The sequence below is a fragment of the Sapajus apella genome, unplaced genomic scaffold (genome assembly GCF_009761245.1).
Source record: "Sapajus apella isolate SASKATOON/1434 unplaced genomic scaffold, GSC_monkey_1.0 scaffold105, whole genome shotgun sequence".
Lineage (NCBI taxonomy): Eukaryota > Metazoa > Chordata > Mammalia > Primates > Cebidae > Sapajus > Sapajus apella.
This window is the reverse complement of record NW_022437045.1, coordinates 6,454,831-6,478,028: the sequence shown is the minus strand read 5'-3', so window position 1 is coordinate 6,478,028 and position 23,198 is coordinate 6,454,831. Positions and strand designations below refer to the sequence as shown.

At 41.8% G+C, this 23,198-nt stretch overlaps 1 protein-coding gene across 1 annotated transcript in view; it reads left to right on the top strand.

Moving 5' to 3' along the window:
• Positions 1-23,198, top strand: part of PLEKHG1 (pleckstrin homology and RhoGEF domain containing G1) — a 157,092-nt gene that overhangs the window by 28,507 nt on the left and 105,387 nt on the right. Inside the window, exon 2 of the mRNA XM_032258801.1 lies at positions 17,753-18,261. Coding sequence (XP_032114692.1) covers positions 17,753-18,261 — 509 coding nt within the window. The remainder of the gene's footprint in view (positions 1-17,752; positions 18,262-23,198) is intronic.

The window sequence follows — 23,198 nt, the reverse complement described above, 5'->3', positions numbered from 1 at the left end:
CGCGCCTGGCTTGCTGACCGATGTTTTTTAAATTTGTGAAAACAAACTCACTTGCCACTAAAATTATATCACTTTGAAAAAAGGCCTTTAGAAATAATATTTTTTTAAAAAAAAAAGTTAGCTTTGTTGTTTGTTTGAAAAAGTATATAGTTTGGTTTGTAGAACAGTAGCAAGGTAGAATTTGTAGTTGGTGATATTTTCTGGGTTTAGAGTAGACAGCCTGGAAGAATGTGTATAGATTTTTAATCAGAGCAGCTGCAATGCAGAATGGTGTTAGTACATTAGTTCTTACAGGAGGAAGGTCAGTGTTTCCTTCTAAGGGACTTCAGTGTGGATGTGTGACACCGTTAGGTGTGCAGTTGACTTCAATGTTGATCACTTTTTGTTTTTTTGAGCCAGAGTCTCGCTCTGTCGTCCAGGCTGGAGTGCAGTGGCACAGTCTCAGCTCACTGAAACCTCTGCCTCCCAAGTTCAAGCAATTCTCTTGCCTCAGGCTCCCGAGAAACTGGGATTACAGACATGTGCCACCATGCCCAGCTGATTTTTTTGTATTTTTAGTAGAGACAGCGTTTCGTCCGCCATGTAGGCTGGTCTCGAACCCCTGATCTGAGATGATCCACCTGCTTCAGTCTCCCAAAGTGCTGAGATTACAGGTGTGAGCCACCATGCCCGGCCCATCACCTTTATTGGGTGATGTGTCATTGAAAATGTGATCGCATGCCTTATTCTTTCAAAGAAAAAACTTCCAATAGACTAAAAATACATTAGGAGTGTTTTGTCAATGGCCCATGCTTCCAAAAATGGTTGGTTTTACCATTTTCCCTGAAAAATGTGCCACAATGGCAAGATCTTAAATTATAAGATAAGCAGTCTCCCCTCTCCCACCACACCTCCTCCACGGTTTACGTATGTCCCTTGTGTAAAATAGTATTTGTGTTTTCAAATGCCCCTTCTCACTTCTAGCACCTTTGCATCTGAAAGTCTTAAGATTGTTTGCTAAATCTGCATTATCCAGTGTTGGTTGTATGAAGCAAAATATTTCCTTGAACCCAAAAATGTCTGCATGCCCTTGCCCGTCTTTCTGTCTCTGGGCTGTCCTTTCCTCCTCATTGCCCAGCTTTTTGAGCTGTCACCTGGCTGCACAGTCAGCAGAGTGCCTCAACTAGCTCAGACCTGGCCAAGTCCCTAGATTTGTGTGTTGTCTGTGCTTCCTGCCCTCATTCCCGGAAAACCTGGGTAGTTCCTTGGAAGGATGGTCAGGCTAACTCACACTACTGTGGCAGTGATGCCATCGCCCTTCCCAGGGGAGATTAGGGTTTTAACTGATAACTTTTACCTTAAACCAAAACAATTTGGAATTCCAGGCCCTATGGCAGATTTCTGGGAAGGGGTTTTTCGTTTTGTTTGAGACAGGCTCTCACTCTGTCACCCAGGCTGGAGTGCAGGCATGAGATCCTAGGTCACTGCAGCCTCAAACTCCTAGGCTTAAGCCATCCTCTCACCTTGGCCTCCCAAGTAACTAGTAGTATGGGCATACACCACCATACTCAGCTAAGTTTTGTATTGATTGATTGATTCTAAGACAGAGTCTCATTCTGTTGCCTAAGCTGGAGCACAGTGGCGCAATCTTGGCTTACCTCAGCCTCAGCCTCCCAGGTTCAAATGATTCCGCTGCCTCAGCCTCCCAAGTAGCTAGGACTACAGGCACATGCCACCACGCCTGGCTAATTTTTCTATTTTTTTAGTAGAATCTGGGTTTTACCATGTTGGGTAGGCTGGTCTTGAACTCCTGACCTCAAGTAATCCACCCACCTCGGCCTCCCACAGTGCTGGGATTACAGGCATGAGCCACCACACCTGGCCTAAATATTGTCTTTTTTGTAAAGATGGAATCTCAATAAGTTGCTCACTCTGGTCTCTAACTCCTGGCCTCAAGGGATCCTTCCATCTCAGCCTCCCAAAGTGTTGGGATTACAGATGTGAACCACCACACCCAGCCTGGGAAGGGATTTTTTAAGTGGCAGGGACTTTCTGATCTTCCTCTGGTTAGGCCACAAGGCCGCCTGCACCTCCTTGCTGGCTGGTTTGTGCTCTGGTTGCTATAGTTATGTCCTCTCAGTGCTGCCCTTTTGTGCCTTGATTCCCCATTCCAGGTGGGGACACTGGGAATGGAACGTGGACTTCCCGGTTGTGTAACCTGTGCTTGTGGGGAATAAACAAAGCTGCTTCCCAGCAAGGGTATCTTTATCACCTAACAAGCCACACATGTGCATTTTATCTGTGGCCACTCTATCAATTAAAAAGAAATTTTCGGCTGGGCTCGGTAGCCCGTGCCTATAATCCCAGCACTTTGGGAGGCCAAGGCGGGTGGATCACTTGAGGTCGGGGGTTCCAGAGCAGCCTGACCAATATGGGGAAACTCCGTCTCTACTAAAAGCACAAAAAATTAGCCGGATGTGGTGGTGCATGCCTGTAGTCCCAGCTACTCAGGAGGCTGAGGTGGGAGGATCGCTTGAACCTGGGAGGCGGAGGTTGCAGTGAGCCGAGATGGTGACACTGCACTTCAGCAGTGTCTCTGGGTGACAGAGCAAGACTGTCTCAAAAATAAGTAACATAAAAAATAAAAATAAATTTTGCTGAGCAAACATAATCTTTTCACCCAGTGCTAGTATTGGCAAATAAATTATACAGCAAAAAGTGGCAAGGACACCAGCATCTGCGCCTTTGGTGTGTCTTAAGATTTTTCAATTTCCTGCATGAACAAAAGTCCAGTGGCAAGCCAGCAGTGCACCTCCAAGAACTGTTAACAGTTCAGTGTGTGCAGTGTGTGGAATAGGAGATGGGAGGCATGGGAATGCAGAGCCATTGCAGAGCTAAAGGGGGAGAAACCAGGCCTTCGGAAAATACCAAAGTATAGAAGGCGCCTCTGCTCTCAGGTGTGAAAGAACCTGGACTATTGCTCAAGAAATGGAGGCGTGTCCTTTTTTTTTTTTTTTTTTTTGAGAAGGAGTCTTGCTCTGTTGCCCAGGCTGTAGTGCAGTGATGCAACCTCAGCTCGCTGCAACCTCTGCCTCCTGGGTTCAAACAATTCTCCTGCCTCAGCCTCCTGAGTAGCTGGGATGGCAGATGCACGCCACCACGCCTGGCTAATTTTTTTATTTTTAGTAGAGATGCGGTTTTTCACCATGTTGGTCAAGCTGGTCTTGAACTCCTGACCTCATGATCTGCCCTCCTCGGCCTCCCAAAGTGCTGGGAATACAGGCATGAGCCACTGTGCCCAGCCCTTCTTCCCTTTTCTTTTCCTTTCTGCTAGTATGTGAATGTACCTTCCCTCCCTAGGCCTCATGCACTATCCATTGGTTAATTTTTATTCAAGCAAATACTTGGTACTAGAATAAATATAAAGGCAAAAAATATGTCTGTGTGTGTGTGTGTGTGTCTGTGTCTGTGTCTGTGTGTGTGTGTGTGAGAGAGAGAATGTGTGTGTGTGTGTGTTTCCCCTACTCTGAAAAAGCTTATTTAAAAAATGAAATTCAATATACTTTAAATCTTTGATATTTGTAGATGCAATACAGGTGGTTTACTACTAATTTGCAAATTATAGGAGAGGTCTTTACTTACATAAGTTGTTGATTTTGCTAACGCAGAAGCCGTGAATGAACTAATAAATGACTGTCCCATAGGACCCAATATGGCCCCATCTGTCAGTTCAAAGCTGTTCCTCGTGACTGTCACCTGTCTGGTGGGTAAACTTAGCAAACTGCCCACCAGGAACGTTGCTGTTTTTGTTTACGTGTAACATACATGGCATCTCTCAGAAATCACATTTTAGAAACATGTTTCTTGGCAAAAATAAAAAGTAAAAAAATCCAAGTACAATATGATTTTATTGGAAGTTAAAGGTAGCTGCTGTGTTATGATCTGAGGATATGCAAAAGGAATGAGTCATTGGGAAGCCTAGAGTCTCTGTCTATTTTACCCCATCTAAGAGTTTAGATGTTTGTATCTGCCTCAAGAATATCAAATCTACAGTATAGGAATGTTCCCTGACCCCAGCAGCTACAATGCAGGGTAAGAAAGTGACAGTGGGCTGGGCGCGGTGGCTCACGCCTATGATCCCAGCACTTTGAGGGGCTGAAACGGGTGGATCATGAGGTCAGGAGTTCAAGACAAGCCTGACCAACATGTTGAAACCCCGTCTCTACTAAAAATACAAAAATTAGCTGGGTGTGGTGGCAGGCACCTGTAATCCCAGCTACTCAGGAGGCTGAGGCGGGTGAATTGCTTGAACCAGGGAGGCGGAGGCTGTAGTGAGCCGAGATCATGCCACTGCCCTCTAGCCTGGGCAACAGAACAAGACTCCATCTGAAAAACAAAAAGAGAGACAATTAGAAAACAATTAAATATGAGACCACAAGACCCTTACTGTAAGTAAAATAAACAGCTGTTAAACTGATGGGACAGAGCAGTGGGCTAAAGTGGTTGTAGCAGATTGAATGGAAGCTTGATTTGAGCTGCCTCTTCATTGAACAGAAAGGAGAGCCCAGTTTAGGCACTGGTATGGGAGACATAGACATCATTTGGCAGGCCAGTGGGGTTTCTCTGGAGGCCAGAACAGAGGATGAAGATAGTCTCCACAGCTCAGGGAGGGGATCCTTCCTCTCAGACTGCCTCCTCAGCATCCTGGACTTACTGATTTCCATCAAACTGGTGAATTTTGTGGGTGAGAAATTCCAGCAAGTTGTCTTCTGAACTATTTCCTTCAAAATCACTCATTTAAATAGTTATGTGTATGTTCAGCCCTATTTAAAAGGAAATCAGCATTAAAACAAATTATCCTATTATGTTGTTAGCTTAAAATCACTTAATAGGCATGATAGAAATAGCTATATTAAAGTTGGTCTGCCAATGGTATTTTCCATAACCACAAATGAAGGCTTTAAATGGAACTTCTAAATAAAGGATTTTAATCCTCTGAAACAGTTCAGTTTTAGACGTCTATACAGGGACATAATCCATATTTTGAATTTTAGTTCCACAGTGCAGTGGTATGAGTTTTCAATAGCATTTTGTACTTCTGGAGACCTTCATTTAAAGAATTCAAGATCTTTGTCAAATACATGCTTTCTGAATCTTTATATAAAAATAGAGCATTTTAAGAAGGACCGGTGGTCTTAGAGAAATCAACAACCCAAACTAATTGGAAGGTCTCACTAAAGTATTGTAGGAATATTAGATCATTCTGTCTTTACTTAGTATTTATGAATATAAAATCACAGAACTTAACTGTTCTCCAAAGAAGTGCCTGTACATATCAATTTTAGGTATTTGTCTTCAGATAGGTTTTTTAAATGTCAGCCTTAAATTTAAACTTTGCTCAGCTAAAATTCTATTAAGTGTCTTGTTAACAGAAACTAATTATCCAAACTGCCTTCCACTGGATGTTATTCACCACTCCACCCCCACTGCAACCTGCATTTTAAAAATTATGTTTAAAGATGTCTCCGATTACTTTGAAAGTTAAAGATGTGTCCCTTTACTTTGAAACAAGCCCATAATTCAGGAAGTGAACTTAAAAATATCGGAGCTCCAGAGATCTTGCTTATTTTCTGGAGTTTAATGAGAACTGTGGCCAGAGCCAGGAAGGTGAAACCCAGCAGCTTGAGGCGAGTGTGGGCTGTATTTGATGTTCACAGAAGAATGGAAGTGGTAGGGTGTTGCTCAGTGAAGTGTGCATTTTCAAGTTACCCACAGTGGTGTCTATTGTCCTGTTTCTCAATTGAATGATGTCATGTTTCATTTAAGGCTCTTAGTGATGCTGAAGTCTGTGGTCTGCACACTAGGGGGAAAAAGGCAGTGAGAAAGTTGCAAATCAGGTTTTTGTAAAGCCTTTGTGTGTTGGGTTTGGGAGATAAAAGCTGACTCATGCAATATTTCCACGGAAGGCGCTGCACAGACTAGCAAAGGCTGTTTCTCTTACCTGACTGAGGTCACTGCATCAGCTGAAGGCAGACGATGTGCTTCAGCCTGAGTGGAGCGGAGGTAGGTGTTAATGTGAATGTCCCCAAGGAACGGATGCCGGGACAAAGCTCCTTCCCCCTCGGAGCAGCCAGAGAGGTCCACCGAGGTGAGAAAGGGTCGCAGGGGGGGTTTCTTCACAACTGTGCCGGGCGGAAGCTCAGCTGGGTCTAGTACAACTCTTCTGTTACAAAGGAGATAGACCGAAGGCTAGAAGGTGATTTTTTTCTCCCCCTCCATCCGAACTGCAGCCTGTCTTAAACAGTTTTTGTCTTAGTTTCATTTGATTTTGCTCTTTCCTTAAAGTGAGGCTGAGCTGATGTTTCTGACTCTGGAGAGAACTCTAAAATCTCCAGTTGTCACGCGCTGAAGGCTCTACATTTTACCATGTTTTCTTTTTGAGGTCCATATGCAGTCAAAGTTGGAGGAACAAAATAAATGTCTGCAAATGTGTGCTTAGCAGCTGCAGTGATGAAATTTCGTCTGAGTCTAGTGGCAACCAAAGTTGACTAAGAAATACAGATTCCATTTTGAGTGTTTCTTGGTAAGAAATACTTTTGTGAGGAACAATGATTGGGGCTAAGGCAGTGTGGATTATATTTAATGCTATTGTCCATGGGTATCTGATTTTGTTTTGCTTTATTATTTGAATTTAGTGATACATTTTTGAAAGATATAAATATTCAGCATTCCTTAATCACATGTTGAATAAAAAATTATTTTAACTTAAAATATTTAGATATCTGACACCAACTGAGATTGTGGTTTTAATTTCCTTAAATAACTTTTTCAGATTATAAAAGTAATACACCTATTGAAGAAAAGAGATTTACACATAAATATGAAAGGAACAAAATTACTTGTTCTACTCAGTAAAACCAATGTTAACATTTTATTCTGTATTCTTTCAATCTATTTCTAACGTAGACAATAAAGAAGTGGCATTTTAAATTCAAAATTAGGATAGTATTATATATATGTTCTTTAAACTACCCACTTTACTCACTGCGTATTTTGACCATTTTCTATACTTTTAAAGATTTCAGAAGACATGACATTTAATCACTTTATATTGTACCTTCTAGATGGCTTTATATACTTGGATCCCTGTTACCAGGCACTTTCTTTTTTTTTTTGAGACAGAGTCTCGCACTGTCTTGCAGGCTGGGGTGCAGTGGCAAGATCTCGGCTCGCTACAACCTCCGCCTCCCAGTTTCAAGTGATTCTCCTGCCTCAGCCTCTCAAGTAGCTGGGATTATAGGTGCACACCACCACGCGTAGCTAATGTTTGTATTTTTAGTAGAGACTGGGTTTCACCATGTTGATCAGGCTAGTCTCGAACTCCTAACCTCACGATCCGCCCACCCTACCTCCCAGTGTGTCAGGATTACAGGCGTGAGCCACCGCGCCTGGCCTCTTCCTCCTTTTTTAAAAGAACATGTCTAATGTACTTCATGGATGGATTTATTTGTTCAGAGTGCTGTTGTTAGTCACGTGGAATTTGCCTCTTCTTCCTCCTCCGTTTTCTTTAAGAAAATGTTATTTCTCTTGGTGCCTCCCTCCCAGCTGCGCAGGGATGTTTTGGAACTGAGTGTGTTCCATACAGATGGAGCTTGTATATATAACCATCATTGTTTAGTTACTGCCTTGAGACTGATGTTTTTATACTAACAGGAAGGTACCGTTCAAAGTGAAGCTGGAGCATAGATTGTTATTTAATCTAAATTAACAATAGATATCTTTTGGCCTTTGGAAAACTCAGTGATACACAGTTTTTCATCATCCACGACCTGGCATTCGTAGGATGTAGAAGAAATTGCTGTTAGGGGTCACTGCTTGTGCTGTGCCTCCAGCGGGAAAGAGGCCATGCAGTTGTGACAGCCAGTGGCTTGCTGGGTTTTCAGGATTGGAGTCATGGCCCGAAGGTTGGATAAGGCTTGGGAAAGTCACCTAGTCCAGCTGCCTCACATGCAAGGAAACCAGAGATGCAAAGATCAGTATAAACCTGGGGGGTGCAGAGCCAGGGCAAACATGCAAATCCTCTGACCAAAAGGGAGCATTAGGACATAATTTAATTTTTGGTTGCTTCTCTGAAATGTGTTTATACAGAGGGTTGTGGATATATCTGTTCCTGTGCACACATAGCCACACACTGTGTAGTCCCTTTTGGGTTACCGTACCATGTGCTTTAGACAAGTAGCTTATGCTGAGTCTTTCATTTCCTGATCTCTCAGTTCCTTTTCTGCCCTTCTATTTTGTGAATCTGTATCTGAGTTCAAGGAATGATGGACTAGAAGTTAGAAACTGTAGTCTCTGATTCATAGTTCAACTTTGAGCATGATGTTGCCTCATCTCTACTTTTTTTTTTTTTTTTTCCATCTATACAGTTTTCAAAAAGTAATGAGATACATGAAAGACCATTGAGGCTGGTTTTGGGGGCCTTTTAAGGATAATTTTGACGTAGAATTATAGCAGTTGTATCATAATAAGGCTCATCTGTTATAGAGACTGAGTTATCTCTTATTGCCTAACCAATCACCCCAAAACTTAATGACTTGAAGCAACAAACAGTTATAATTGCTCAAGGTTTCTGTGAGGCAGGAATTCAGAAAAGGTTGTGCGAGGTGGTTCTGGCTTGGGGACTGTCATAAAATTGCACTCAGATATGACAGGGCTGGGGTCATCTGAAAGGCTTCTCATCCACATGTCCAGTGTCTTGGCTGGAGACACTCACAGCAGGGGCTGTAACAGCCGGAGTTCCTTGGGCCTCCCTTGTGTATCATTCCGGTCTCATCATGCAGCTCCTCTAGTGTGGCAGGGTCAGGGTAACCAGTATGTGGCTTGTACCAGTGACTGCATGGTTTTGCCTGTCTTTGTGCTCTGCCATACCTAGTGCACTGGTATCCTTCTTATACTGGAGGCAGGGTTTCTGTCACATCTGGGTTCTAGCATGAAGGGGAAAGAATGTGGAGTAATAAAATCTAAAGTCTTGAGAAAAAGACCCCCAAAGGGGCATATTATCATTTCTGCTGGTGAGAGCTTGACCACATGGCCAATATCTAGTGGCAAAGGAGGCTGGGAAAGGGGCTCAGTGAAAACTCTATCACGAAGAAAAGGATAGAGTGGAATTTGGTAGACAACTAACAGTCCCTCCCTAAGCAGTAACACAATGGATGGTTTAAGGTGCCCCAAATAATTTCCTTCATCCCCCACACTAAGTCACCACGCACAACAAAGCATACAACAAAAGTAAAAACAGCCTCATTTGCATAAAAAGGCTTTAGGGAGTTTTTCTTTTTCTTTTTTTTTTTTTTTTTTTGAGTTGGAGTTTCGCTCTCTTGCCCAGGCTGGCGTGAAGTGGCACAATCTCGGCTCACTGCAACCTCTACTCCCCGGGTTCAAGTGATTCTCCTTCCTCAGCCTCCCAAGAAACTGGGATTACAGGCACCTGCCACCACACCTGGCTATTTTTTTTTTTTATTTTTAGTAGAGAAGGGGCTTCACCATCAATATTGGCCAGGCTGGTCTCGAACTCCTGACCTCAGGTGATCTACCTGCCTTGGCCTCCGAAAGTGCTAGGATTATAGGCATGAGCCACCACACACAGCCTTAGGGAATTTCTTTAGGTTCTTTTTACCCAGACTGGTCCAGAGGCATCCCTTAGTTAAGGCAATTTATCTAATGCATTAGCTGCATTAAGTAGCTGCTTAATCCCTGCTCAACTGAGGTAGCCATTACACCTCTTAGTTTCCTGTCTAGTGTCTTAGTCCATTTATGCTGCTGTAACAAAATGCCTTAAACTGGGTAACTAACTTATAAAGAACAGAAATTGATTGCTTACAACTCTATAGAGTGGAAAGTCCAAGATCAAGGCACCAACAGATTGCGTGTCTGATGAGGGCTTGTTCCTCCTAGATGGTGCCTCCTGTGTGTCCTCATGTGGCAAAAGGGGCAAACAAGCTCCCTCTGGCCTCTTTTAGAAGGACACAAATCCCATTCATGAGGGTGGAGCCCTCATGCCCTAATCATCTCCCAACAGCCCCGCCTCCTAATACCATCACCTTGATGACTAAGTTTCAACATATGAATTTGGGAGGACACAGACATTCATACCATAGCAATTAATATAGAAATCAATCAGTAAATGATCTGAGTATTTAGTATTTGACTTTACAACTTGAAGGAATCTTTCCTCTTCATTCAACCCCTCACCTCCTGTTTGAATGAGAATATTTTTGCAAAATATATTTTCCCATTTTTGATCTTCTTGTACAAATATGTGCTTTAATGCCTTGTGGGATGCATAGTTTTCAAATATTTTCTCCCATTCTGTAGGTTATCTCCTTGCTCTGTTGATTACTTCCTTTGCTGTGCAGAAGCTTTCTAACCACTTGTCTGTTTTTGCTTTTTGCTGTTGTCGCCTGTGTTTTGGTGTCATATCCAAAAAATTATTTTCAAGACCAATGTTATGAAACTCTTCTCCCTTTTGTTTTTTTATTTTCTAGAGGTTTTATGGTTTCTAGCCTTATTTTTAGGTCTTTTTGTTTTTTGAGTTTATTTTTGCGTATGGTATAAGAGAGGGTTTACTTTTATTCTTTTTGCATGTGATGTAAGAACACGTGGCACATACACACAATGCGAAAATTATCTGACCATAAAAAAAACAAGGAAATTCTGCCACTTGTGACAGCATGGATGAACCTGGAGGCTATTGTGCTAAATGAAATAGACCAGACATAGAAGGGCAAATACCATGTGACACCACTCTTATGAAGAATCCAAAAGAATCAAACTCATAGAAGAAAAGACTAGAATGGTGGTTGCCAGGGACTAGGGAGAAGGAGAAACAGGGAGGTAATCGTGAAAGGAGACAAATTTTCAGCTATGCATGATGAGTAAGTCCAAGAGATCTACTGCACAGCATAGTGCCTGTAGATAACAATACTATATTGCATACTTAAAATTCTGCTAAGGTGGTAGGTCTTAAGTGGTGCTATTATGAAATATTTAATAATAATAAAGAGGCATAAGAAAACTTTTAGAGGTGATGGCTATGTTCATGGCGTAGATCGTGGTGATAGTTCACATGTATATTTATCTCCAAATCATCAAGTTTTATACATTAAATATGTAAAACTTTTTATATTTAATCATACCTCAGTAAAATACATTTTTAAAATTAAAAACATTTTGAGCTATTTATTTTGAAAATTTTTTTAATGTAAAAAAAAGTTGCAGAGACAGTGCAGAGTTCCTATATGTCCTTCATCCAGCTTCCCCTAACATTAACATCTTCTGTAATCATAGTAACATGGTTAAAAACTAAGAAATTTACATGGCAAACCTAAGAAATTAACATGGTAACAAGATTTTTTTTTTACTCCTTGGTTCCTTTATCACCAAATAACTACAAATAAAATCACGTTCCCTGAATTGAACATGCTGAACCCTAGAGAAAATGTGGAATTTCTAGTCCTGGCCCCACCATTAAACAGGAATCAAGTTGATATTTTAGAAAACTACGAAGTGAAAATCCATATTGTGTTGTAGAGGGAGAAAGAATGCTCCTCAAATACCTAGTGTCATCTTTGAAGTATATAAATGTGTATATTTTTTAACTTTGACTCTTAAACATTTTTTTAAAGCATTAAGTCACTTGTTTATGACATTGAGGCTCTGGCAAAACTGCGCTGTATACTTAATGAACATCTCTAGCTGATAGAGTAACTATTTCCTTATGCTTTAGTCCTTCTGTGGCCTTCCCTTCTTTGAGTAATTCACAGGAGGTGTAATAAGGAACCACATAATTTCAGCTACTCATTGGTATTGAGCACAGCACATTCTCTTGATTTCCATGATTGTCTTGCCAAGGAACTCAGACTAGGTAATTGATGTGTAGAATAGCAATGAGCAGAATTTGGAAACCCTGATCACCCCCCAGTCCCTGCTGTAAGTAGAATTTCTGTCTTGCCTCCTAAGTGTCTCCTTGGGAGTTGTAGGCTGTGGGACCCATCAAATGTCCCCCTTCTCCATGTAAATATGGTCACCAGAAGCCATAGAATGTTCTGCATGAAACCTAAATCAGCCTAAAAAACCAGAGCCAAGAAGCATTGCTTTTGATTCTGGCATGATATTCCAAAAAAGAACAATTAAAATAACGGAAGTTGGAAGAGCGAAAAAAGAAAAGCTAAGGAATTCGGGTTTTTTTTACCTAGAAAAAATTAGAGGGTTTGTCATGAAGGAAAATGTATGAAAGCCTAGCTATGTAGAAGCTGTCCAGACATCTTTTCCTTTTATGGAGGATGGCACACACACAAAAATAATATTTTATTTTGATGGCTTCTAGGCTAACTGGTGCTCCTCATCGTGAGGCTCAGTAAGTTTCTAATGTTCTTTATGGGTACTTCCACCCCCACCACCTCCAGGTTTGCCAAGGGTGAGATTGATCAGAATCCTCAAGGTGGGTGGAACCAGCTTATTTTAGGGTCAAAAGATACACCTGATATAGGCCATTAGCAAGGTTTGGCCAGAAGTTCTTAGAAATTCTTATATTATTAGCCCTGTGTTTGGGATTTTGGAACAGACAGAAATTTTGAGAAGAAAAGCAGCAAATTACCCAAATGCTAATAGAGCCTGCTAACATCTTTCACTCAAGGCAAAGGAAAAAGCTGCTTGCTCTCTAGTTTTTTATCTGGATGTTTCAGTTTGTTATGGAAAATCAGTTAGCCCAATATCTGCTACACAGCAATGGCCTCCCAACTCTGTTTTTGCTAACTTTAAATAATATTGTGCATTAGTAAGTGGTGTAAAAAACAAAAATGCAAACTTTGAGTTGTATATATCTCTTCATTCACTATTATTTGAACAAAGAATGATAAGGAGGTAAATTTAAATCTTTAGGAATAATGTAATTATCTGGAAGACTTCTAGATCAGCATTGTCCGACTAAAATATATACGAACAACTTATATAATTTTTGATTTTCTAGTAGCCACATTTTAAAAAAGTAAAATGAGGCCAGGGGCAGTGACTCACGCCTATAATCTTAGCACTTTGGGAGGCCAAGATCGAAGGATCACTTAAGCCCAGGAATTCAAGACCAGCCTAGGGAACATGGTAAGACTTCATCTCTACAAAAATTAAAAATAAAATTAGCCTGGTGTGGTGGCATGGTCCCAGCCACCCAGGAGGCTGAGGTGGGAGGATGACTTGAACCCAGGAGTGAGCCATGATTGAGCCACTGCATTCCAGCCTCGGTGACAGAGTGAGACCCTGTTTCAAAAAATACACATAAATTTAAACTAAAAAAAGTAAAATGAAACCAGTGAAAATAATTTCAATGAGATATTTTATTTAACCTACTCCCAAATATTATTTCAGTACACAATATAAAAATTATTAATGAGGTATTTAATTTCATGTTTTTAGTTTCATACTAAGTCACTGAAAATCTGGTGTGTATCTTACATCTCAATTCAGACTGACTACGTTTATTCTGTTTGAGTCAGAGTCTCACTTTGCCACCCAGGCTGGAGTGCAGTGGCACGATCATGGCTTACTGCAGTCTTGACTCCAAGTAGCTGGGGCTGGAGGCATATGCCACCACACCCAGCTATATTTTTGTATTTTTTGTATTTAAGATGGGGTTTTACTAGGTTGCCTAGGCCAGCCTCGAGCTCCTGAGCTCAAGTGATCCACCTGCCTCAGCCTCCCCAAGTGCTGGGATTATAGGCATGAGCCACCACACCCAGCCTGACTGTGTTTCAAGTTCTCAGTAGCCCCATGTGGCCACTGGCTACTGTATGGAGTAACGCTGCTCTAGAGATAAATATTAATAATTGGTGAGTTGCATTAGTATAGGCCAGACAGGGTGGAAATCTTAAAATTATTTTGAGGAAAGTGAGAACAAGGCTAGACGGTTTTTATGATGTACATTTTCTTATGTGAGGAAACTATAATTATCTTCTAAGCAATGATTCACCATAAAAAACGTTATCCATTAGCAAGTGTGGTCTCATATTACATGCCATTATATGACCTGACTTTAAATGTTTCACTTCTGTCATTGGTAATTTTGGAAGGTCTTTAGTTTGGGGTGGTAAGCTTGGCTAAATACTGTGGACACCAAACTTCTGAAATTGTCTATTTTAGAAAGTGCCTGGTTGGCAGCCAACTGTATGTGGACTGGTATTGGAACATATGAAGCTTTCCCTGTGGCAGTGCCCAATCCATGTTGCTATTTAAGATCTACTCATGAAGGGGGTCCCTATTAATCTGAGTTTTATATCCCACTCTTTCCCACCTTTGGAATTTCTTTTTTTTTTTTTTTTTTTTTGAGACAAAATCTCACTCTATTGCCCAGGCTGGAGTGCAGTGGTGCGATCTCAGCTCACTTCAGCTTCTGCCTCCCCAAATTCAAGCCATTCTCCTGCCTCAGCCTCCTGAGTAGCTGGAATTACAGGTGCCTGCCACTGCACCCAGCTAATTTTTATATTTTTTTAGTAGAGACGGGGTTTCACCATCTTGGCCAGGCTGGTCTTGAACTCTTGACCTCGTGATCCACCCACCTCAGCCTCCCAAAGTGCTGGGATTACAGGCATGAGCCACCACATCCAGCCTTTGAAAGTATTTCTAAAAACATTGTCATTTCTAGCAGCCCAACTAGACTTTTCTAAAAGCAATTTTTTTCCCTCTTTAATCCTTCTATCCCAATATTGGTTATATAACTTGGAGTGAAAGTAAGTAGAGAAAAGAAGTGATGATAAGAAAATATGTCTCTGTTGTGCCCGTTTGTCACTAGTCCTGATCATGAATGTAGTGAGTGCCAAGGGTTTCATAACTGTGTGACAGTTTTCTGTTCTGGAGAGATTGATTCTTATCCAGTTAGAAAATCAGAACTTGCCCTGGAGACAGTGTGTCCAGATCTATGGGGGGTAGACCCTTCCAGATGTCTTGGCCTTTCAAGTTTTTTGACACTAGGGACTGGTTTTGTGGAAGACAATTTTTCAAAGGATGAAGGGTAGGTTGAGGTGGTGGGCGTGGGGAGTGGGGATGGCTTCAGGATGAAACGGTTCCACCTCAGATCATCAGGAATTAGATTCTCATGAGGAGTGGGCAACCTAGATCCCTGGCATGCGTAGGTCACAGTAGGGCTCACACTCCTTTGAGAATCTAATGCCGCTGCTGATCTGACAGGAGGCTGAGCTGAGGCAGTAATGCTCGCTTGTCCACTGCTCACCTCATGCTGTGCTGCCTGGTTCCTGACAGGCCGTGGACCAGTGGTACTGCACCCCTGTTACAGAGTACATCCAACTTATGGTTAGTCCCGTATCCTAGCCTCATTGGACCCTTGGGATCTCAAAGTATCTTCAGATACTTCCCAAGCGAGTGTCCGTTTCCTACAGCGAGATCAGCCTGATGGTCATGGTGATGGTGGATGCGAATGGAAAGAAAACTCTGTTGTGTCCGCTCCTACTTTGGACTGCCCATGACTTTCTCAACACCAGTCCCAAATGTGAGCAAGCATCCTTACTGTAAGCGTACCTAATTGCATGACTGCTGCTTGGATTTTTGCCACACTCAGGTTGGATCGGGCTTTCTAGGTCAAGTGCATGCTAACTAGTATAACCAATTCATGTTTTATAGGCCACGAAGTTGTTATAGAACAAGGAGGAAGAATATTGCAAAAGCTTTAAAAATTTGCAGCAAACTCTAGCATGTGGTAGTGGTTATGCAGACAAACTGCTCATTTTCCACACATCTTAGCATTCCTTCTTGACTCGGAATTCTTTCATTTTATCTTCATAACTTTAATATTTGCATCATAAGTTAGTACTAATATTTGTCATAAATATAAATTATCTAGAAAAAGTCAGTATGTTGAAGAACAGGCTTGATGGATTCTTTATATTCTAAAAACATTAGTACCAAGTGTTTAATGATCTTTATTATAGAATCAAACCAAATTTACGTGACTATTGAAAAACGATCGTTACTATGTATTCTTTTTTACTGTGTTTGTCACATTATAACCTTCCAAACATAAGTTTCTCTCTTCCGTTTTTCTAATGAAACCTGTAAACATGTTTCTGTGGTAAGGTAACCTAGCAAATTTAGATGTGGAATCTCAATATTGGTGGTGGGGCATTGGGCGGCAGGGGGGATGTTGACCCCTGCCTTACAAATGAGGAAGATTGGCATTTTGAGTGTTTTACCCAAATAGCTTCTGAATATTTAGTTTTCCTGTGGGTCCTTTTGGGGCCCAACGTGATATTTAAATGCTGCGGGTATTCAGTGACCTTTTGACTTTGTGGATAGCTTTTCCTCTTGCCCTCCTCTGAACAAGACAGCTCCATTTTATCATAATTGTTCTCATAATTTAGTTCCTGTATTCATCATATAATTATATGATTTTATAACTGTACTTGTAGAGTGTTGCAGTTAATCAGACATACTCTCTAATAGTATAACTTCATGTATGCCACAGATGAAATGCCAGTTTTTAGGAAGTGATCTAGAGAAGTGCTATGGTGAGAGGGTAAGTTTTCAGTGGGGTGTAGGTCTTCATACAGTCATGCATCACTTAAGCATGGGGGGGACATTCTGAGACGTGTGATAGGGCAACTTTGTCATTGTATGCACATCACAGAGTATCTTTCACAAACCTATATGGCATAGACCTTTACACACCTAGGCATATGGTACGGCAGATTGCTCTCACAGCTGTCATATATGCAGCTTGTTGTTCTGTTTTGAGATAGAGTGTCGCTCTGTCACCCAGGCTGGAGTTTAGTGGCACAATTTCAGCTCACTGCAACCTCTGCCTCCCAGGTGCAAGCAATTGTCGTACCTCAGCCTCCCTAGTAGCTGGGATTACAGACGTGCACCACTGTGCCCAGCTAATTTTTGTATTAGTAGTGACAGAGTTTGCCATGTTGACCAGGATGGTCTTGAACTCCTGGCTTCAAGTGATCTGCCCACCCCAGCCTCCTGAAGTGCTGGGATTACAGGCATGAGCCACCGCACCTGGCCTGAAGTTCATTGTTGACTAAAACATCATTCTGCTGTGTATGACTATATCTTTTCCTTGTCCAGTATTAGAAAATTACTATCTATGTAACACTTTCTTTAATGCTGTATGCAAGTAAAATGTAAAGTTGCTAGTATCATTTAAATCAAATGATGGTGGCTCCAGGATGATAGCCTAAAATATTGTGGAATTATGGTGAAATACTCAAAATCTAGAACAAGGTTTTTCAAAAATTCGTAGGAATCACATAGGGTCCCTTTTAAGTTCATAAGAATCACTTGTGGTGCTTGTTAAAGTGATAGATTCCTGGTGCCCTGACCGCTGAGCCCTTAATTTCGTGAATCTAGACTAATTTGCATAGGAGTCATTCCAGGTGGTCACACTTTTGAGACAACAGATGTAGAGTTTCTCAAATTTTAATGCTTGTAAGTCATTCTGGGATCTTATTAAAGTGCAGATTCAAGTTCAGCAGGTCCAGATCAGAACCCGAGACTCTGCAATTCTAACAGGCACCCAGATGATGCTTCGGAAACACTGATTTTGCATCTCACTCCACCACGGGTACCTTTGTATTCCCTTCTATAACTGGCCACCTTTTTGTTATTGACTATATTTATTTGAACTAGGATTTTACTTCCTTTCAGCTCTCTGCTTGATAGAATTGCTTATCTTGTCCTTTTCATTTGTTTCCTTTAATGCATATAGATGGGCACCAGTTGCGTCTTGAAGTGCCATCAGCTGTAACTAAAGTTCCCAATCCCAACACGACAGCCAGGCATTCCTGCCCCCAAGAACTGAAGACCATGGAGCTCTCTGACAGCGACCGACCCATAAGCTTCGGTTCCACGTCGTCCTCGGCCTCTTCCCGGGACAGCCACGGTTCCTTCGGCAGCAGAATGACCTTAGTTTCAAATAGCCATTTGGGCTTGTTTAACCAGGATAAGGAAGCAGGGGCCATAAAACTGGAGCTGATTCCGGCCAGGCCATTTTCCAGCAGCGAGCTGCAGAGGGACAGCCCCGCCACCGGGCAACAGAACGTGGATGAGGGCAGTGAAAGGCAGCCCAGGGCACCATGGAAAGTGGACTCAAACGGGGCACCCAAGACGACCGCAGACTCGGCCACCAGCCCCAAGCTCCTCTATGTGGATAGAGTTGTTCAGGAAATTCTGGAGACCGAAAGGACTTACGTGCAAGATTTAAAAAGCATCGTCGAGGTAAGGCAGACTCTGCTTTTAATGTTTGCCAGGCAGGAGAAATATGCTTGCAAAAGAAACAGCAAAGCCAAGCCAGGTGTAGGGGATGTCTTCTCAGAGGCAGAAGGGATGTGAATGTTTAAAGAGAGAGTAACTTAAGAGAAAACCTAAGGCGGTAACTCACTGTGTTAACATCCTCTTAATATTTGCATTAACAAATTAGTTATGAGGGAGGAGCAAAAATGATGATACTGTGCTCATACCAGTATGATGTGTTAATAAATCCTACACCCACGATCTCAGAGTGACTCACAGTGGGGCAGATGAGGATGGGGGAGGGCTCAGGTCTCCTGGAGCATGAGTGTCAGGTGTATGACTGAACCCCTCAGCTGTCCTTACCTTAATCACCACTCTCTACTGGTGTCTGGGCGCTTCCAAAACTACTGAGACTTGAATCTCACACTCAGCAACTGTGATTTCATTGGCCTGGGTGTGGCTTGGGTGGTGGAATTGTTGAAGATGCACAAGTGATTTTAATGTGCAGACAAGTTTACAGCCACTGCTCTCTTGCTATTCCTGTATTGGTTTGGTTGGTGTTTGGGAAAAGGATTGAAAGAGAAAAGTCATGGACTTTGTCTTGTCTCAATGTCTCCTTTCTGTTCACTTTTTTCTTTTTTTATTTTGAGATGGAGTCTCGCTCTGTTGCCCAGGCTGGAGTGTAGTGGCAAGATCTCGGCTCACTGCAACCTCTGCCTTCCGGGTTCAAGCGATTCTCCTGCCTCAGCCTCCCAAGTAGCTGGGACTACAGGCGTGAGCCACCATGCCCGGCTAGGTTTTTTTTTGTATTTTTAGTAGAGGCGGGGTTTCACCATATTGGCCAGGCTGGTCTTGAAGTCCTGACCTCATGATCCACCTGCCTTGGCCTCCCAGAGTGCTAGGATTACAAGTGTGAGCCACGATGCCCAGCCTCTAGAGGTTCACTTTTACAGAGAGTAATCCTATATAAATTAGTTTGCATAAGTTATTATAATTATAAATTACTTGCGCAAATTATTTCATGTGAATTGAGCTCAGCTTATGTGCCAGGTCACATCCTCTGGAAATTCAGCTATTTGATTTTGATTTCTGGGTCCTTTTTTAAAGGATAAAGCAAGAATTATCAGAGAAGCTCAGATGTTAACTCACTGTCAATTATAGTTAAAAATATTACTATCTCAAGGGTGAATTTATATATTATAAAGCTACGCCTGCCTTGTTGCTTGGTAATACACCAGATTCTTTCATTGGCTGGTACCTGTTTGCTGTTCTAAACGTTGACTCTAGAGTATGTTTCAGAGAACAGTAAGATATTGACAATGAGCACGTTCTCTCCTTCAAATACACTCTCATAGCTTTAGAAAAAGAATTCTAAAGCATGACCATGTGTGATCAGCAATGATAGAAGCAGACCCTGTCTGCTAAAAATAGTTATGATGTACCTTCCCGGTAAAAATAGAAAAGTCAATTGATGGTCAACTAAAACAATATGTGGTATCAAATGTAGAATACAGCAGGCCTGTTTTCAAAAAATTTCAACAATGATGTCATTTGTACTTGAGAAGAAATACCCATAAAACAGCCAAAAAATTGTACAGCCTCTCAGGAAACGTGGTTATTAAAGCTCTCTTTGGTCTATGCTTTTTTTTTTTTTCTCCTTTCTTTCTTGGAAACTTTTCCACCTAATCAAAACTTATCTTACGGAGAGAAACCTTTAATTACTGAACTGGTATTCCATAAACACTTTAATTTTTTTCCTGAGGCTGGTTGATAAACCTTAGGTGAGAAGAAACAGGTAAGAGATGATTGAAAGAAAACAGGCCAGGCGTGGTGGTTCATGCCTGTAATCCCAGCACTTTGGGAGGCTAAGGTGAGTGGATAATGAAGTCAGGAGTTCAAGACCAGCCTGGCCAAGTTGGTGAAACCCTGCCTCTATTGAAAATACAAAAATCAGCCAGGTGTGGTGGTGTGCTAGTCAGGAGGCTGAGGCAGGAGAATCATTTGAAACCGGGGGTGCAGGTTGCAGTGAGCTGAGATCACACCACTGCACTCCAGCCTGGGCGACAGAGTGAGACTCCATCTCAAAAAAAAAAACACAGATAGAGATGGAATTATTTTTTCTCAGAAAATTTCAGGGTAAGTTCTTTGTAAAGCTGTCAGATGTTCTTGCCTTTTTCTCTATTCATGAATCAGCTGTGCTCTACACTAGGGGTTGGTGAGCCTTTTTCTAGGCAAGGCCAGATACTGAATAGTTTCAGACTTACAGGCCCTAAGGTCTTGGTCACAACTGATCAACTCTGCCATTGAAGCTCAAAAGCAACCACATACACTGTGACTTACAGGGCCTGCACGTGCCAGTCCCTCCTTAGAGTCTTGTTTGACCACTAGCCACAGTTCGCTGACCCCTGTCTTAGGCTATAAGTTTGTGCCATGTTTCATCAACTGTCAAATGGAACTAATAAGTAGGACCTCCCTCAGAGGGTTATTATGAGAGTTGGATTAGATAAGGTATAAAAAGCTCTGCAGCCCTGCCTGGCACATAGCAATCAATTAGAAAATGGAAACTACACTCATTGCTATTGCCAGCCTTCTCTAAGTGTGCTAGCTGAGACTGATCACTGTGTATGCTGTGTTTTACCTGAAGTCTTTCACAAAAATAATCAGATTAGAGTTGGTGCAGTGGCTCATGCCTGTAATCACAATACTTTGGGAGGCCGAGGTGGGGGGATCATCCGAGGTCAAGAATTCGAGACCAGCCTGGGCAATATGGTAAAACTCCGTCTCTACTAAAAATACAAAAATTAGCTGGACGTGGTGGTGCACGCCTGTAATCCCAGCTACTCAGGAGGCTGAGACAGGAGAATTTCTTGAACCTGGGAGATGGAGGCTGCAGTGAGCCAAGAGGGTACCGCTGCACTCCAGCCTGGGTGACAGAGCAAGACTGTCTTAAAAAAAAAAAAAACAAAAAATCAGATTAATCAATTCACTGCAGCAGCAATTTAATTAGGAAAAAAAAAACTTGGTGGGTGATTTCAACATTATTATTTTGAATGAAGTTGGACTGTTTCTAATGAACCCACTGGAAATCTGAGGTGGAAATTAGGGGAAAGAGAGGGGCAGAAGGAGGTGGGCGTTGGAAAGAAGGGTGGCTGGGGAGGAAGAGTCCCAAATGAAGAGGGAGGGACTCTGTCAGGAAGAACTGGATGCTTCCGTCTTCCAGAAGTCACTGGAATGCTTTGCATCATTTACCCTGTCCTCCTAGAAAACTTTAGAATTGTTTCCTCTCAGGGATTAGTTGGTTGAAGCCTCTTCATCTAGTTTGGCTATGAGACCGCCTGTTTCTCCAGATCACAGCTTTATCAGAGAGGCTAGACCGCTTTTATCTAGTTCTTTTCTTCATGAAAAGTAAACAGTTATTTTCAAGCCTGTAGTAACTCCACCCAATAAAAGACTGTCATATGGGTATTCTTTTAAAACACAAGAATATCAATTCCTTTAAAATCTGTTTTCCTTGATCTATTTCTAATGTATTTTTATAATTTTGTAAATGACTTTTCTTATGTCCTCCATTTTTCAGTTGCAGAATTTTAAATTAAGGGCTGTTCATTGACAGCCTACTATGATAAAACTTTCACCCTGCCTAAAAGACAGGCTTTTTTTTAGTTGGCACTTTTATTTATCTATTTTGAATTCAGGTCTAACTCTATCACCCAGGCTGGAGCGCAGTAGCATGATTATGGCTCACTGCAGCCTTGACCTCCTGGGCTCAAGCAATCCTCCTGCCTCAGCCTCCCATGTATCTAGGATTACAGGTATACACCAACACAAGGTGCTAAGTTTTTTTTTTTCTTTTTCTTTTTTAAATTTTTGTAGAGACAGGATCTTAATATATTGCACAGGCTGGTCTCAAACTGCTGGCCTCAAGAGATCGCTTTGCCTCGGCCTCCCAAAATGGTGGGCTTACAGGTGTGAGCCACCACGCCCAGCCTTAGCTAGTCCCTTCCAAGCAAAAATAGTTTCTGGGGGAAAAGAAACTAGTCTAATTGAAGTCACCTGTAATTTGTACAGTAGTGTGATTTCTGACTCTGAACACTCTCCTCTCAGCTTACTCACCCCCATTAGCAGTACATTTTATCTGCATGCCATATAGACATATAATCTTCACCACTTAAGTTTAGATTTCATTTTTAGGACTTGTGAACATTTTGTGAAAGATCATTGATATATATATATATATATATATACACTGAGTTAAAAAACATGAACAGGACAGATGATTGACATTTCAACACAGTCCCAAATTTCAGAGCAGCTTATTTCTGAGAAGAGATGCTCCTAACCCCAGTTGAGTAACACGATTACCAGAAGTTGGTTACACGTGTAAAGAGGGTGGTGTGCCCTTCTTTCCCGTATGTGGAGACTTTGTAGTAAAATAGCCTCACATATTCAGGTATTTTTTTTCTTTCCCATGCCATTTAAGAATTCAGAAGTGAATTCCTAATGCTTTCTGAACGTCTAACCCCAAAATGTGGTGGTTCTCATTCCTGTTGTTCTTCATTCTTCCCCAGACCCTTCTCTCTCGACCCCTGTGCCCTTCCAGCCATGGCTCTTCCATACTCTGCTCCTAGTCATTTACTTTTATACACTTGACATTTTCAAGAAAGAGGTAAGATCTCGACTGTGAACTGTAGTCAAAGGAACAATGGAGCTGTTATTTCTATTTTACTTACGCCCCTAACGGCATTCACAGATAAAATGAGATGATAAATATGAAAGCAAGCTTTAAAAGTTAAATGGCCAATGATACAATTTGTGGAGAGACAGACAGAAATCCATAGTTGGAAAGCAGAAAATAAGGGTCTCTTTCATGTTTAATGGGACCTTCGATTGAGCAGGGGCTGTCATGGTTAGGGTGAGTTTCT